General features: G+C 31.3%; 2 protein-coding genes across 5 annotated transcripts in view; both read right to left on the bottom strand.

The window, feature by feature from the left end:
* Positions 1 to 2611: 2611 nt before the first annotated feature.
* Positions 2612 to 16693, bottom strand: part of LOC122515613 (serine/threonine-protein kinase N) — a 128937-nt gene continuing 114855 nt past the window's right edge. Inside the window, exons 7-18 of one of the 4 annotated variants that reach the window (XM_043633015.1) lie at positions 11314 to 11565; positions 10939 to 11089; positions 10763 to 10850; positions 9810 to 10165; positions 9490 to 9728; positions 7105 to 7272; positions 5953 to 6270; positions 5717 to 5868; positions 5415 to 5634; positions 5222 to 5329; positions 4990 to 5130; positions 2612 to 4084 (exon numbers count right to left, since the gene is read on the bottom strand). In XM_043633015.1, coding sequence (XP_043488950.1) covers positions 3941 to 4084; positions 4990 to 5130; positions 5222 to 5329; positions 5415 to 5634; positions 5717 to 5868; positions 5953 to 6270; positions 7105 to 7272; positions 9490 to 9728; positions 9810 to 10165; positions 10763 to 10850; positions 10939 to 11089; positions 11314 to 11565 — 2337 coding nt within the window. In that variant the 3' untranslated portion in view covers positions 2612 to 3940. The remainder of the gene's footprint in view (positions 4085 to 4989; positions 5131 to 5221; positions 5330 to 5414; positions 5635 to 5716; positions 5869 to 5952; positions 6271 to 7104; positions 7273 to 9489; positions 9729 to 9809; positions 10166 to 10762; positions 10851 to 10938; positions 11090 to 11313; positions 11566 to 16693) is intronic. The other 3 variants (XM_043633016.1, XM_043633017.1, XM_043633018.1) reach the window with 3 other exon arrangements.
* On the bottom strand, positions 11778 to 15718 carry LOC122515614. Its single transcript, XM_043633019.1, has 2 exons — positions 13703 to 15718; positions 11778 to 13609 (listed from the first exon to the last, which is right to left on the bottom strand). The coding sequence occupies exons 1-2, from the start codon at positions 14720 to 14722 to the stop codon at positions 12218 to 12220; spliced, it is 2412 nt and encodes an 803-aa protein (XP_043488954.1). The 5' UTR covers positions 14723 to 15718; the 3' UTR covers positions 11778 to 12217.

Genomic DNA, 16693 nt, shown 5'->3' with positions numbered 1-16693 from the left:
TTTGAAATAATATGCAAATAATCATTTTCTTTGCATACTCTTTAAAAAAAAAAAAATTGAAATATTTTTCTTTAACGCTCATAATACATTTTAATTAATGTTTCATATGTTGATTATAAATCATAGTATAAATGAAAAAAAGAAGATCTTATTATTTTTATTATGCGAACAATTTATCGTGATAAAAATTATTCACTTTGGTAGTCGAAATCTGTAAAGAGTAAAATATATCTGTGTGTCATATGTACGTATATGATAGAGTACGATGAATTACATTTTCTTTGTTAATTATTTTTTTTTTATCATTTCAAAATGTATTTATATTGTTCTGATCGTATTGTTATATCAGTATGCGTTAGGCTCATGGCACTTATATATTAGAAACCTTGTGATGATCTTTCTCCTTACTTTTTATTTTATACTTACTTTTTTGTTATTACAATAAAATGCTTCTAATTAGAAGTAATATTTTTCTATAATATTATTAATTATGCGTGAAATTTGGTTCCGCTGGGTGTTACAAATGTTACTACGCTAGATTGTAGTAATTTCTTTTGTTGGAATAATACAACAGCACGCAGTTTTGATATACAGGATGTTTCGTTATTACGAAATTTGTGGAGCGAACTTCAAAAATGAAGAAGGAATACAAAATCGATGGAAAAAGTTCATTTAAACATGTATCCTATTTGACCTTGATTCAAAGTTATAGCTACTTTTGTTTCAATAAGAAAAATATTCAGAAAGTACTAAAAATGATTATTCTCGATCTGTATTTGTATTTACATGCTTCATTTTGTTAATTGAATTTAATTATTTTAATTTAATCAGTTCAGTTTTAATCTTCAATTCTCCTACTAAAAGAACTTCATTAATTTTTATTTGTTCTATTTATTAAAGAGTTTCAAATGCGTAATTAGATTTTTATTTCTGGGGTCATTTGAAAATAATTGTGTATTTGACATACATTGCCAGTATTGAAGAACTTTGAGCATGTATAGAAAAAAAATTGTTAACAGATTTGACGCATACCTGGAAGTTTTGAAAAACTGCAAAATTCAATGATACAAAGACAATTACAACAAGCTTGGATACAAACCAAAAGTAATCATTTCGAGCACTTTCTATGAAGATAAATGTCATGGGTTATTGGAATATAAAAGTGTCTATTATTACTTTGAAACAAGATTAAATAAGACACATATTTATATGAACTATTCTTATTATTTTTGTGTCCTCTATCCACACATTAGAAACACCCTGTATATGAGCACCTTCTTACAAACAGGGTTCAATTATAATTTACAAGACTTCTTTATAAAATAGATACCAAGTTATTACTTTATTAGAGCAGTAAGGCATCTAAAATTCGAGATTTAACTCGATACTATCACATGTCATTCGGTTATTATTATTTCCTTTTTATATATTGCTATAAATTTTTTTTTCAAATATAATTTTTATCGTTTTGTTCTGTTTTCTTTTTTTTTTGCTATTGTTATTGTTGTTTTATAAAAATCATAATTACAAAATCAGTTTTTTAATGTCGAAATTTACACTGTGAGAATGTTTCAAAGTAAGTATGTTTAATCTTGAAGTATATCACAGAATTCTATATAATAAAATCGTGTTTCGTATAAAATAATAATAATGATATACATTAATTTTCATTTAATATTTATATATATGTATATATAAATATATATATATATGTTTAAACATTGTGAAAATAAACAAAATAATTTTAATAAACATTAGATATCGTAATGTTAATATTTAAATTTCGTTCGAACAATTTTATACGAATAGAAAAGAAAATGTATATTAGATTTGTCAAGTCCAATTCTAATATATCTTTCATCGAAGGCGTATAAAAAAATAAAATTTAACGTAAATCAAAAATGAACTTATATAGTAAGGAGAGTTAATATTACCGCAACATATTGAGAAATCATAGTATACAATAATAAAACAACAAATACTGTTTCGTATGACAAATTTAAAGAGTATATATCATTTAATATTAATTCTCAATTGCCATGGACACGAATGTGGCAGATTATTCGTATGTTAAATCCGTTTGTGAAATTAATATTTTATTATTTAACATAATGATATATGTATATATATACCATAAAAATTATTTAATATATGACATACGAGTTGATACAAGTTATATAAAAATATTAAAAATAATGCACGAATTACTTCCCAAAAAATTAAAATGTAATACACTTATCTCTCAATTATTATTATTACTATTATTATTATTATTATTATTATTATTATTATTATTATTATTATTATTAATAATATTATTATTATCAAAAAGTACAAAGAATTTACATTAAAAAATAAAGATTAACAATGATACAAAGATGCACATACTAGAAGTTGGACTTGAAATTATTATTTCTTTTCTTTTTTTGTTTAATATGTGAAAAATTTTAACTTCATGATTTAATAAAGAATCATAGTAATACTACTCCTTGAAAGATACCTTTGTAAAAGATATAACGCATAAATACGAAATACGTAGATATACATGCGTTTAAACATGATTACATGCAGTTAAAATAAAATAAATTGTGAGCGAATAGAGCATACAATATATAAAACAATACACACACGTGACATTTATTTATTATTTTTTTTTCAGACACAAATAATATTCGCCGTTAAATTATGCTGTCAATTTTATCGTAAATAAACGAAAGAAAAAAAAGAAATTAAAATTCATCTCTCTATCGAAATGATAGTAAGCCACGTTAAATACCACATTATTTTAGTATTTAAAGTATCGATTGTTAATTCCGATCAACACATTTATACTGCGCTTATTTAGTCGTTTCCATTCGATATCGTATTAGTGCTAATAATTGTAAGAAATTTTTTTTCTTTTTAATTAATTTTCCATCGATGTATAAAATCTTACAATTGAAAAACGATAATTTTTTGTCAAGCATAAATATATCATCATTGTGCCACGATTTAAAGTAAATAGCCATTTGTAAGAAAATAAAATAAGAAAAGAAAAGAAAATAAAACAATGTTATACTAATAATAATAATAATAATAATAATGATGATACAAAACAAATTATATAGTGTCTGCGTGTGATTAAATGACGTGCCTTACTTTCAAAAATGTGTGCAATGTGATTCTAATGTGATCATCGTAAATGACCAGTGCTTAAACGTGTCTGTTGTACAATATATACTTATATAATTTTATACGTAAACTATTCTTTTTCATATTCTTCATGCACTTAGTGGGAAAGTTTTGTTTATTATTTAAAAATGCACATGCAAATAAATGTGATCCTTGTCTCGATAATATTTATCTACATCTCTCACTCTCTTTCTCTTCCTCTCTCTCTCTCTCTCGCTCGCTCGCTCTCGCATTATATATATGTATATCCATAGTTGACGATAGTAATTTAAAAGTTACTTATTTTTATGTTATTTTTGTTTGTATATTTTTTTTTTCGTTTTTCCTTTTAGACATATATGTTTTTACTAACATATACATGTAATACAAATGTTACTACGAATCCTATCATTTTGTTTCTGTTCATATATTGGTTTCCAAGATAATTAATTATATTTTAATAACTTACGCGATGCAAACAAAATAGAATAATATAGCCATACATGTATATGCCTGGCACTAATTGTAAAATAAAATTTTTCTCTTCTATAACATAATTCAGATGAAAATCCGAGATTCAATGGTAAATCATAAGTTTACAGAAGTTTTGATTTCTATTAAGAATAATAATTATTGTAAAAAGCACAATGCATCAATCTTCTTTCCATAAGAATTTTCATTCTTTTTTCCTATGTTTCTCGATGTAAATTAACATAGTTTAATCTAAATTATAGGATACAAATAATGATGAACTATTATTGGAAGAACATAAAATTCCATATTACTATAGTTAGCACCAATCAGCCATGTATGTGAAATCTTTGAAGAAGCTTTGTTCCATATCGCTGAGAGGTCTGGGATCCTTAGGCGGAGTGAGCTGTGGTTTTTCTGATGTAAATTCTTCATCAAAATTACTAACATCTTCCACAGAATGCTGTATAAAATAAATATATATTTTAATATATCTTTATAATTATAGAAAATATATACAGGGTGTTTAGTAATATCTGGGATGCATTTCAGACAGTGACAGATTAACACTTTGACTACCATGTTGGTCATATACGACCGGCCATGATTTCTTCTGTGACGCCACGGTGGTCATTGGTGACCAGAGTGTTTGAACATTTACAATTGTAAAAGTTGAATGAAAATTTACAGTTAGGGTATTTTAAACATTACCGCTAATTAAAATATACTTTGAAATAGAAAGTGCTCCATTGAACAATTATAAATTTTTATTGGAACATCGAAAATAAAAAATTAATTTCTATGAAATCTTGAATAATACAAAAATTACCGTGGCGAAACATGTGAATTCGGCGTGGCAGTCAAAGTGTTAAGCAGTCACGTTGTACCCCGAAATATCAAAGAGTCCCAAATGGAGACCTCGAGGTCTTAGAATTTCTTTTCATTAGGGTTTGAGAAAAATGACGTATTTTTAATAAATTTAGTTAAAGTGTTATGATATGAAATTTTTGTTTACTTATTTTCTGTTAATAACTTAATGAGAGTTTTTTAAAACTTTTTTTTTTTAATTTGAGTTTGAAGGCTTCGACATTTTTTTCGCTTGGGACCCTCACTTGACTTGATCCACCACTGATTTCAGAAATGAAAAGAAAATGTAAGGGATTATTTCGAACACCTTCTATGAAAATAAGTTGTCGTGGATTATTAGAACACAAAAGCCAATGTAACTTTGAAACAAGGTTAAATAGGATAGATATTTAAATAAAACTTTTTCATTGTTTTTGTGTTTCTTGCCCACTCCTGAAGTGGGTCTTATATATTAGAAACACCCTGTATATCGTATAAAAACATGCGCAAAAAATCACTTACAATAACTGGTACGAAAGGTGGTTTCACGCGTCTTAATAATAAATCATCCCATGCTATGTGCCTAAAGAATGCTTGTTTTTTAACATCCTCTGCATCTCTTTCACTACTACCTAATCTTCTGTCTGGATTTTTTCTGAGCAACTATTATACATATAAAATAAATTTGAAATAATATTTACTATAAATAATGAAGAAAATCTTAATCTTGTAATAATAAGAACAATTATCTTACCCTTCTCATTATAGCTATAGCTTCCAAAGAAAGGAATCTTGGGTAACGAACTTCATCATTTACTATCGAATCAAATACTTCTTCTTCATCATCACCAGGGAATGGAGACTAAATATAAATAAACATAGAGTATAAAAATGAAACATCAATTATAAATTTCGTATGAATTTTGAAATTGTTTATAGTTTTATACCTCTCCAACAAGCATCTCAAATATAAGTACTCCAAGGCCCCACCAATCTACAGCTCGTGTATATGATGTCTCGGTGAGAACTTCTGGTGCTAAAAATTCTGGAGTTCCACAAAAAGTCCCAGTTCGGTCGCCGTAACCCATGCCTTCTTTACAAAGTCCAAAATCTGCTATTTTAACATATCCTTCCGTATCCAATAATAAATTATCTAATTTCAAATCTCTGAAAATAAGATTTATTTAATATCATAAACCATATATCTATGCTGTTATGTTAATAATAAGATATTGTTTTGTTAATTTACCTATATATGATCCGACTTTCATGTAAATATTGCAATCCTAAGACAACGCAAGCAGAATAAAATACAGCGCGTGGTTCTCCAAAAACGTCTGCATGTATATGCATCATAAGATCACCACCAGCTGCATACTCCATTACGAAACAAACGTGTGCCTATATATAAAATACAAATTACTTTTTAAATACCACAATTATAGGATATGAGATAATATTAAAGAAAAAAGAAGAAGTTCATACTTCGGTTTGGAAACAAGCGAACAAATTCACCAGGAATGGATGACGCGTAGCATTAGCAACTTCAAATATTCTCTTTTCGGAAAGCAGTGATTCCACTTCGTCTCTTGCTATAATATCACCTTTTTTCAATGCTTTGATAGCAAAATATTCTCCTGTATTTCTGTACTGTGACAAAATAACTTTTCCAAAATGACCTCGACCAAGAACAGAGAGTAACCTGAAGTTGTCCAAAGTCATGCCAGTGAGTTGAGAATGTCTTCTAGATTCATATGCGCTATCTCTATATTGCAAAGGCCTGACTGGCAGTTCGTACACAACCTGTAATCGCATAAATTTTAATGAAGTTTTCATTAAAGATAACTTTTATCTTCTATTATTTATAACACAAAATTAATGAGAATTAACAGTAAATTTTTACGAGTAATGAAACAACTTATCAAGTGTCATCAATGTTATCGATGTGATTGTTATGTCATTAGATATAACATGTACATTATTTACATAGTCATTTTAAATAATGAATCCGAAATATATAAAAATATGATACACACGTTAAATATAGCAAAGTTAAGCATGTTAAGCTATATTACCTCATATGCAATGTCATCTACAAATAACTTAATGATAATGTATACATACATACATACATACATAACATTCTCATATCACAAAAATCAGACACTGGCGAAATAAACCTTGATTATATTATAGTTTGAGATGTGATGATAATATAATGAAAAAATAATATATAAATGGTTCATAATAAAAGAAATAATAAATATTATTAATTAAGCATGCAAATTAATCATGCAATAATTAAAAGTAGATATTTGTGAGCAGGCGTCGGGGATTATTGGATGTCGAATTAAATGATTTTTTGTTTTTTGTTTTTTTAATTATGATATTCGTGTACGATAACATGTTTGTACAATAAACAAAGTAAAAGGAATGTTTGTTATGAAATCATCGTTAGTATTGCAACGATTTAAAAAGATACTTTGAAAGATCATTTCTCTCGTTTAGAAAATCGTTATTACATGATTTTAACATGAAAAAGTAAATCAATTAACATAGATGAAAATGATAATATTAATATGAAAATATTAAAGTTTTAGATAATATAAAGTAATATTTCATACTAGAGGTATATACCTCATCTTCAGGAAACTCGACCACGGGTTGGGGCGAGGGTGTGCGTGGAGAGGGTGGTGCAATCAGCACAGGACGGGGCTCTGTCACAAGGGGCCTCAAATTTGCACCCTGAGACCCCCCTTTCTCCTCGTTGTGCAGGAAATCAAACTCCCTTAATGCACTCTGTAACTACATTACTACCTGCTTAGCTCTAAAAGCCTATTTAAAATATTGCGATGTGCTTTTAAATCAAAGATAACTACATTATAATGAATATATATCTACGAACACAATATAATGACGTGATATATATACGTAAAATTTGAAAATTTTTCGAGCTTCAAGAATGATCATCTTTTGCAGACGTAACACATTATTTGTAAAAAATAAATCAAATGATATTGTTACACTGTATTTAAACAAAACAAAAATAATTAACGATTGATAGCTTTTATGACTTTACACAAAGCAATATCACGAAAAAACAAATTAAAGAAATCAGATAACACATAAAATACAATTATAAATTGTCACGAAAATATACATAAATTAATTTTATGTATGCAATTTGTACTTTTTGACTAATAAGAAGAAGTATATAAATAATACAAATATTTTGTATCAATAAATTTGACACAATAAAAAGTGCATTTAATTAAGAGCATGCTTGGTTCAAAAATATGTACCCTTATACATAAATATATTAAACTATTATTAAATTAAAATCAAATAATCCTATTATACTTCTTTTTTTATAGAAATCTAAACCCACAACCAATATCCCAAACCAATAGTCTACTGCCTTCTATAGAAAATATAAAATTCTATATATATATATATACAGGGTGTCCTGTAACTGGCAGTACACGCAAGCAGGGGGTATAATTCTATAATACATGAAAATCTAAGTCGAGAATATATATAGAATAAAATTAATTCATATAAGGCTTTGTTTTCGAGAAAAATAAGTTTAAAAATTATCAAGTACACATGCACTTTTTTCAGTTTCAGTTCAACGGATATTACTATTTTATTCTCGGATATTTCTGAAATCATTTTTATGCTTTTTAATATGTTTACAAACATTGTTAGTATGATGATATCTCTGGTATAAGTTCTACTTTTATGCTCATCGAACAAGATTTTAATTTTCCAGGGTTTTTAATTGCAAGCTCAATAAAGTGTACGTGTACTCAACAAATTTTCAAACTTATTTTCCTTAAAAATACAACTTTCTATGAAAAAAGTTTATTTCTTTTATATTTTCGACTTACAATTAATTTTGTACGTAGAATCACTTCCTGCTTGTTTGTATTATTAGTTACAGGACACTCTGTACATTATTTAAATATTTTTTGTAGCATTTAAAACCAAGACGATATGAAATCTATTCTAAAATAAATTATAAGCGAAGCTAAAAATAATTATTTTAGTCTGAATTTTAATTAGCCTGAAAATTAATTAGCATCTATTGAGATATATAGGATATCCCAGGATTTGCCAGCCAAACTACAAGAGTATATTCTATAAGTAGAAATAAAATATAGAAATGTTATTTAAAGTCTGGTTTATTATAAAGTTATAAACAAATAAAATTGAAATAGATAACAGAAGATTTCCCTGAAGAAAGGTACCACACATTTCTCTGTATTTATTAATATTCATTCCCAAATACGCAATTTAGGTTCATTTCGACCTAGGAGTGAATTTTATGATATTTGTTCAGCCCTGGGAAAGTAACAATGCTCTTTAAGAATCTTAAACTTTGTCGATAATACTACTATGCAAAGCATTCGACGTACTTTTTCATTTTAACTACAGACATCATGAAATACAATTTAAAGAACATTGCGAGCCGATAAAATATTTGCTTATCATTACTCGATTATTCAAGAATTACTTTCAACAGATTACCGGAAACAAGTTGAATTTTATAATTTTTATGTGAATGCAGTAGGAAGAGATACTATGGATAAACGAAACGATTTTTACAAGACGGAATATATTCAATTCTCATAATAGTCATATATGAGTTTATAATAATTTATATTTCACTCAACGAAGAAACTTTCAACACGAAATTTAGTATAATATTTCGATGGATACGTTTAATGACCTACTTATTAGTCCGTTAAATCTACTATTATCTATTTCAATTTTATTTGTTTATAACTTTAATAAACGTTTCTAACCGAACTTCAAATAACATTCTTTTCTTATTCCCACTTGTAGAATATGCTTTTGTAGCTTGATCGGTAAACTCTGGAACACCGTGTATATGTATCTCCATATGTATATATTAACAAATAAATAAAAAATAAATAAATAAATAGCTGCGATAATACTTATTTTATATTATAAATAATCTAAAAATAAATATATATTTAAATTATATGTATAATTCACCTCCTGGTCTAATTTTGGTGGTGGTGGTGGTGCTGGCAGAGAAGGTTTCTTAGTAACCGTTGGTGGTGGTGGAGGTGGATGTTCAGGTGGACGTGGCAAAACTGGACTACTAGTTGAAGTTGCCATACCTAATGGTCGAGCACCACCTAAGCCACCCTTTTCAGGATCCGGTAATTCTCCAGGTGTTTCAGGCTTATCTTCTATTGAGGTATCAAAAACAATTTGTAATGGTTGAGGTCCTAAAATGATCAATTTTGATTCTCCGCTTTTATCATAAGGATTACATGCTATTATAATTATTAAAAATGATAAATACATACCTGATGGTGGACTTTCAGAATTTCTTGTATTATGCAAAGATGGTGCAGAACGTTTAAGAAGTCTACCCCAGGTAGCAACATTGATATTCATTTGGTTAGCCCGTGGGAAATTTTTAACTTGTTGTTTAAATATTTTACGTTGACGTTGCAATTTAGGTTTCCTTGATATCATTGGATTTAAGAATTTAATTTCAGCAAATAATAATCCTTGAGGCTCCAGCTGTAATGCCATTCCGTGTCTCACATCGTCAATAAATTCTTCTAAACGTAAAAATTTCACTGCACACAATGATCTCCAATCTTTCCAATAAATGCCTATTTCGAGTTCCCTTGACTTATCTAGTTCGATAGAAAATCTATAAACAATACAGAATTGAATATTTTACATCTAATATCAAAGGAGAATATTTTTTCCTAATATATTACTGCTATTATATACAAGAACTTAATGAATTTCAGAGAATGGCTATATTAATAATTGAATTAAAAAAATACAAATTATAAAAATTATAAAATAATACGAAAGTGATAAAATATTCAAATTTTATCAAACAAAATAAAAATAATAACGGTTTGTACAATTTTCTATTTTAATAATTAGATTTGTGATCAGTTAATAAAACGTTACTTAACTTTTTGAAGCACGGAATTATAAAAAATAAAAAAGAAAGGATTGCACAAAAATTTTATTCTTATAATTACTAGGAAATTTCTATTACATAAAATGAATAAAAATAAAATAAAAAGTTATTTAAGTATTTAATAATAGAGAGTTACATAAATAGTCTCCCCGTGCTGTTGTAAACCGTTGTGTTTCAAGTTATTTTAATTTTCTCAAGGCAGTATAAAAAAATATTCTACTATGCATATTTAGGTATTAAAAAAGGAGGTCACAATTAACTCTAATATGCTTCAAAGAGTTAAGATGATTATATAACAATATAATAATATACCTTTGGTCCCAAGCCTGCTGGGAACACGGTCTCCAACTAGTTTGTGCTACGGTTTGATTATCAAGTTTTATAACCGCCATAATATCGTCTGCAATTCATATAACGAGCATTAATAACGATCAATTAAATATCAAACAATTGTATAAATAAAATAGACAATATGAATTTTAACTTACTACTCGTCTCGTCTTTAACACTATAAGATTTACTCGAACTACGTCCTGTTACACCTTTGACAAAGCTACGTAAATCAGGACTGGCAGGATGTTCTCTTCTCGTACGTCCAGGAACTTCTTCCGCTAAATCTTGGCATCCCATTAATCTTACCTAAAAATAAGCATACAGAGATATTTGTTAATATAATTAAAATTATTATTTTTATAAAATAAAAATCATAAAATGAAGAATTATTTCAACTTTTTGACTTCATTCTTATATTTTATCAGATATATTTTATTCATTGTTATAATCACTAATATATTTTAAAATAAATCATAGATCTAATTAATAACCATAAATTAAATAATTTTATAAATAACGTAAGTGTTTACCTCCAATTGGCCAGTGACTGCAGCACATCTAGAAACAGATGCAGGTACGGTAGCCCTGCCTTCTAATGGACCACGAAATGGTTGTAAAGATGTGTAAGTAACAGGAACAGGACTTGCCGACTGTACACTGGCTAGTTCTCTCTTTAATTGGGCAGCAGTACCACTGTCTGGTGGTAATTCTTGTCTTCTAAGCTCAAGAGATAATCTAAGTAAGTCCAATTTTCTACTGGATTCCGCGAGACTTGCCTGAGCCTAGGATAATTCGAACACACACAGCAGATATTATTTAATCGATTTTATCTTTTAATCAAAGAAATAAACTGTAGATAGATAGAGAGAAAGAAAAAAAGAAAGAAAGAAAGAAAGAGAATGGAAGGAGGATAATCGATGATACAAAGTAAAAAAAAAAAATAAAGAAAATGATTTGTGTGAAAAATACATACGCACATAGAAACAATATTCGGTAACGATCGAGACAACAATAGTTAACATTTATTAATAGAACGATCGACGTTACACGATTGTTAAATTATGTAAATGCTTCATAATCAGCAGAATGTTCGACAGCCTTTAACGATACAATAGCAAATAAGAAGATAATAGAAAATTATTATATGTCCTCGTTCTGACGCACTTGGAACACACATTTGATATTTTCAATTATAATGAGACGAGGCATACATATACATTATGAATTCATTAATAAATCTATTATTTAATAATAATTATTATAATCATAATAATAATAATAATAATAATAATAGTAATAATAATAAGCGTGCACAAAAGTCATAGCAATGTAGAGCTACGTAAAGCTCGAAGAATGAGAATCATTCGAAGAAGCTTTGCTTGAAATTAAAAAAAAAAAAAAAAGAAAAAGAATTATGGAAAAATAAACGAAGTATCAATGTCCATAACTTGTAGGAGCTGGTCGAATAACATTTCTTTGGGCGTTGGTTGAACGAGCGGAGCGTTTGTCGGGTTCACCGAAGGAACACGATCGTTCACGAGTATTATCTTCTTCGAAGTATCGTCTGCAGTGTTCGCAAGAGCAGTTTGGATTTTTAGCAGGACCTACGTGATGACCAGGTTTTCGAAAAGCACCAATTACGGAACCAAAAATCGATGCTTTCACGATGTGATCCGTTCTTTCACCTTGGGGTGTCATAAATGGAGAGGTCACCCTTGAAGGTACTTTCGAAGGAAGAGGTGAAGGACTTTTCGAACTAAACAGACCAATCTGATCGCGAAGTTTATACGTTCGTGAGCCAAGTTCACTTCGCGTCGTGGAATCGGAATGATCGTCTGAAGGATCGCAACGTTTAAGTTCTTGATGATGTACGACATTTGGGGAAACGTTTTCAGCAGTTTCCGGATTTATTTGACTCGTAGGAGAAACGATATCCTTTTTTTTAGATGCTTCCTCAGAATGATCCTTATTCGCTATAAAGGTCCAACCTATGGTTCCACTGTCATCCGATTCAGCAGCAGTGTCATCAGAGGACCAACCGATTTCATGCTTCTCTAAATATTCCCTCATCTTCCTGTTCCTTAATAAATGCTTACGCTCGATCTGCGGTGATCTCCAAGTTTTATCCTTCTCTTCCGGTTCCGGTTTATTACCCCAAATGGTCTCCATTTTACGTATCCTCTCGCGATCGGACGAATTGGCGTATTCGAAACTATCGCATGGAGTCAACGTTGGTTTACCACCATTGACTATAGATTCTATGTCGGAAAATGTATCTTTTGCGGATGTAGCAGCTGCAGAATCGTAATCGTCAGGAAAGGGCAATGCAATCATTGACGATGCTGCAGACCATGGTGTTGAATCAATATCTTTAAGCGCGCTGTAAGAACTAAATTGCGATGGATAAAGAGAACTTAGTAAATCGTCGCTTTCGTAACCTTTCGAGCTAGCCAACGAGGGCATTCTCATGGGAGCGTTTTTGAAACTTTCACATCGTCTCTCAGCAGTTCGCGCGAGAAACGCCTTATTATCTGTAAACCCACGAGGTAAATCGTTATCCGTAGTTTGCTGAGTATGCGTCACTTTGACGTCCTTGTTCTCGAAGACGGTCATCGCTGTGGTGGAACGTTCTTCCTCGCTTGACTCGGTACTACACTCCTCGTCTGAGCCAGTGCAATAAACGTCGATGTGAACCGTACGAGATTTACGTTTGGTGTTCTCGTCTACGGTTGATGCGTCGGATTTTTCAGTATCCGTGGTAGTTGCTGTAGTCGTTGAAGGTTGCGGTGTTGTATCGATCGAAGCTCCAATAGGTGGGTTCTCTTGCTGAAAAAGTTTTAAATATACGATTCTTTCGTTGTTGTTCTTTCAAATTGAGTTAAGTACTTCGAATTTTAATTGCTAACGATTTTGTTATACCTTCTTTCTCTTTTGTTCATCAGCCAAGTATATATCCAATGCCTTTCGTCTGACTTTCCCTGTTTTTGATGTAGTCAAGGAGGAAGACCGAGATTCAATATCCGTCGTTTGCGAAGATGCATCTTTACTAATGGTCGTTCTTTTGTTCGCTGTTTTCTCTAACACACGTGTACAGAAATGAGTGGTAAATGGACTCGCAGTACTACCTTCGGCACAGTCTTCACAGACTTCAGGTACGGTACTGAAACGTGAACGAGCAGAGACGTGTTGTTGATGATTATGATGATGATGATGATGATGGGACGCCGCCATTCGATTGGAATGCCAGGGTGGCCGATCAGCTTCCAGTGTGGAAAATTTCAAAGGTTCTCTCGTTTGTGATCTCGTAGTTATGAACTCTTCGTTACTTAAATTTTTCTTGGGATCAAACGCGGCGAGTACGATGTTACATGTACTCTTACAGCGCCGATTGTATTGTTGCGAGGATCGACGGGATGGCAAACTCGAATAAGATTGTGGTGAAAATCGTTCACTGTTGTATCCGGAATCATTAAATCCTCGATTTCTTGACAAATTCGAGTCATCTTTCATTGAGAATCCTGAACGCGGAATTGTAAAGGAACCAGATGGTTGATTTCTTGGTGGTGGTGTTGACGTGAACAATATATTCCCACGTTGGAACCCATAAGAATTCGGTGGAATTGTACCCATCGATGGAGTCATCGAAGGTACTGGTGCTGTTGTTGTTGTTGTTGTTGATGGAGGATTGATATTTGGCTGGCTAGTATTCCAACGATATATCATCCTCACACCATTGGAATCAGTCACAGTTGATGATGCACCTACCTGTGACTGTCCAGAATCCGAATTGGTTTGAATACCGCCATGACGAATCGTAACTTCTGCTCTGACCAACCATGGTGGTGGTGGTGGTGGTGCTGCTGCTGTTTCTGAACATCTCGCATCAGCATCTTGCGATCGTTTTCGATCGTCTTCTTTCTCTTTTTCACCTCCGTACATCCTACGATCGTCCTCTTCTTCAACCTCTTCCACGCTGTCATCCACCGCAGGACATCGTCAATTCCTGAATAACTTACGGCTGCGATCGGCCAGGAAAGGTTTTCTCGGCTTGTCGAGATTTCCGCTTGAAGATTTCTCCTTTTCGCGTTCAACGTTGTTCTTTTCTTCATGGATTTGACGGGTGTCCTCTTCTTCCACGCGTTAACGGGGAAGACACGAGGAAGTAAGATCGAAAAAAGTTTTCTTTTACGATTACGATGTTGATCTCGTAAATTGGGTGTTACTCTTGAACAACGAACAAAAAAAAAGAATCACTCACACTGCCATTCGTATAAGGAAGTAGGAAATTTCCAAGTTATATTGCGCCTCTCCAATTTCTATTTTTGGATTACAGTTACCTCTCTCTCTTTCTCTCTCTCCCTCTCTCCCTCTCTCTTTCTCTTTCTCTTTCTCTGTGTGTTCGGAAACTGTTTGTTGTATATCAGTTATTTCGTTATTACGAAATTCTTCGTTCTTGTAATAGACGTAAAGAACGCGTCGGCAGGTTACTATTGGCTTAACCAAGTACAACACGACAATTATTTGTTGGCGCAAGCGCGTATTAGCCTTTCAATAATATAACATCTAATCATATGATCGGTTACTGAGTGAAATCTTCAGAAAACACCAAATTGTATTTCTATCGCCCACCACCAAAGCGACAACAAAGCAAATTGATAAAGCGACGACACGGCGTATAATTAGCACAATATAAATTTGGAACGACGTGTGTCAGTTGGCGGGCACATAAATATAACTCAAGTCGTACGATCAGTTGAATTTCTTTATTTTCTGCTCGGACTATGTGCCCCCCACCCACCCGAGTGTTTCTGGACGATTGCCGTGTAAATAATATCACAGACGCGAACGAACGTTCTCTTTTGAAATATTTTTGTAAAAGAAAAAAAAAGGAAAAAAAAAAAAAGAATAAAAATAAAAAAATATTTTCCTCACAAAACTTTGTTTTATTTTTCTTCTTCTTCTTCTCTTCTATTTCTTTCTTTCTTTCTTTCTTTCTTTCTTTTTTAAACTGGACGTATATTCCTGGAGATAAATGATTTAGAATAGGAATATAACAAACAAACAAGAAAAATGGCCTATTCAGTCTTCTCAATGGTTCCAAAAGGAGAGTTGTTCCTTCTTTTATCAAGTTAATCACAGTAAGCCAACAAACAGGCCGGATGCGAGGAGAGTCAGTCTTCGAATTGAGGTCAAGCAGCAGTTTCGCGGCTTTCAATTATCCAAGCTTGGGAAAAATATTATCTCTCGGTGTTCTATTATATCCTTCGAAAGATATGATATCCCACCTCGAACAACTAGTTATTGAATGATTGGTACACATGTCGTCGTTCGTTTATCGCGTTACTCCAAGCGACTGGATTGAGCCAGTTCTCCTCGAAAGATGGTAACTAAGCGCGACCCGAAAAGGCGTCACACAGAAGGGGGTAAGGGGGAAAGTCAGGGGATTTGCCCGTGCTATTTTGAGACAGTCGAGTTATACATATAAACCGTGCACCTCCTCAAACCCCTCCCCCCTACCCCTCAACTTCTACTTCGTCCTACTCGTCGTCGTCTTTTCCTAGTCTTCGTCTTCATTTTCATTTTCGTTCTCTTCGAAGAGTCAACTAAGAGGAAAAAGAATAAGTAGATATCGCGAGAAGAACACTACTCTTAACTCAACGGAATTTCATTTCTTGAGAGTCCAAAATCGTTCTCGAGGTTCTAGATTACTATGAAGTGTATATGTATGTATTATCGAGTAACTGAAGATCTGAGAAAATCAACATTTTTATAGTTTAAATGTGTAGAAACTAATGAATCATGGGATCGAGACTGGACTGTGATTTGAATTTGGATCATTCAAATTTCGAGTGGGGTACTCTAACCAATTGAGATAGTCTAAGAGAATTCCCTATAAATATCATTCTTTAG

The sequence above is a fragment of the Polistes fuscatus genome, unplaced genomic scaffold, assembly GCF_010416935.1.
Source record: "Polistes fuscatus isolate 324 unplaced genomic scaffold, CU_Pfus_HIC Scaffold18, whole genome shotgun sequence".
Lineage (NCBI taxonomy): Eukaryota > Metazoa > Arthropoda > Insecta > Hymenoptera > Vespidae > Polistes > Polistes fuscatus.
Note: the sequence above shows the minus strand (reverse complement) of the source record. Positions and strands in the feature narration are given on the sequence as shown.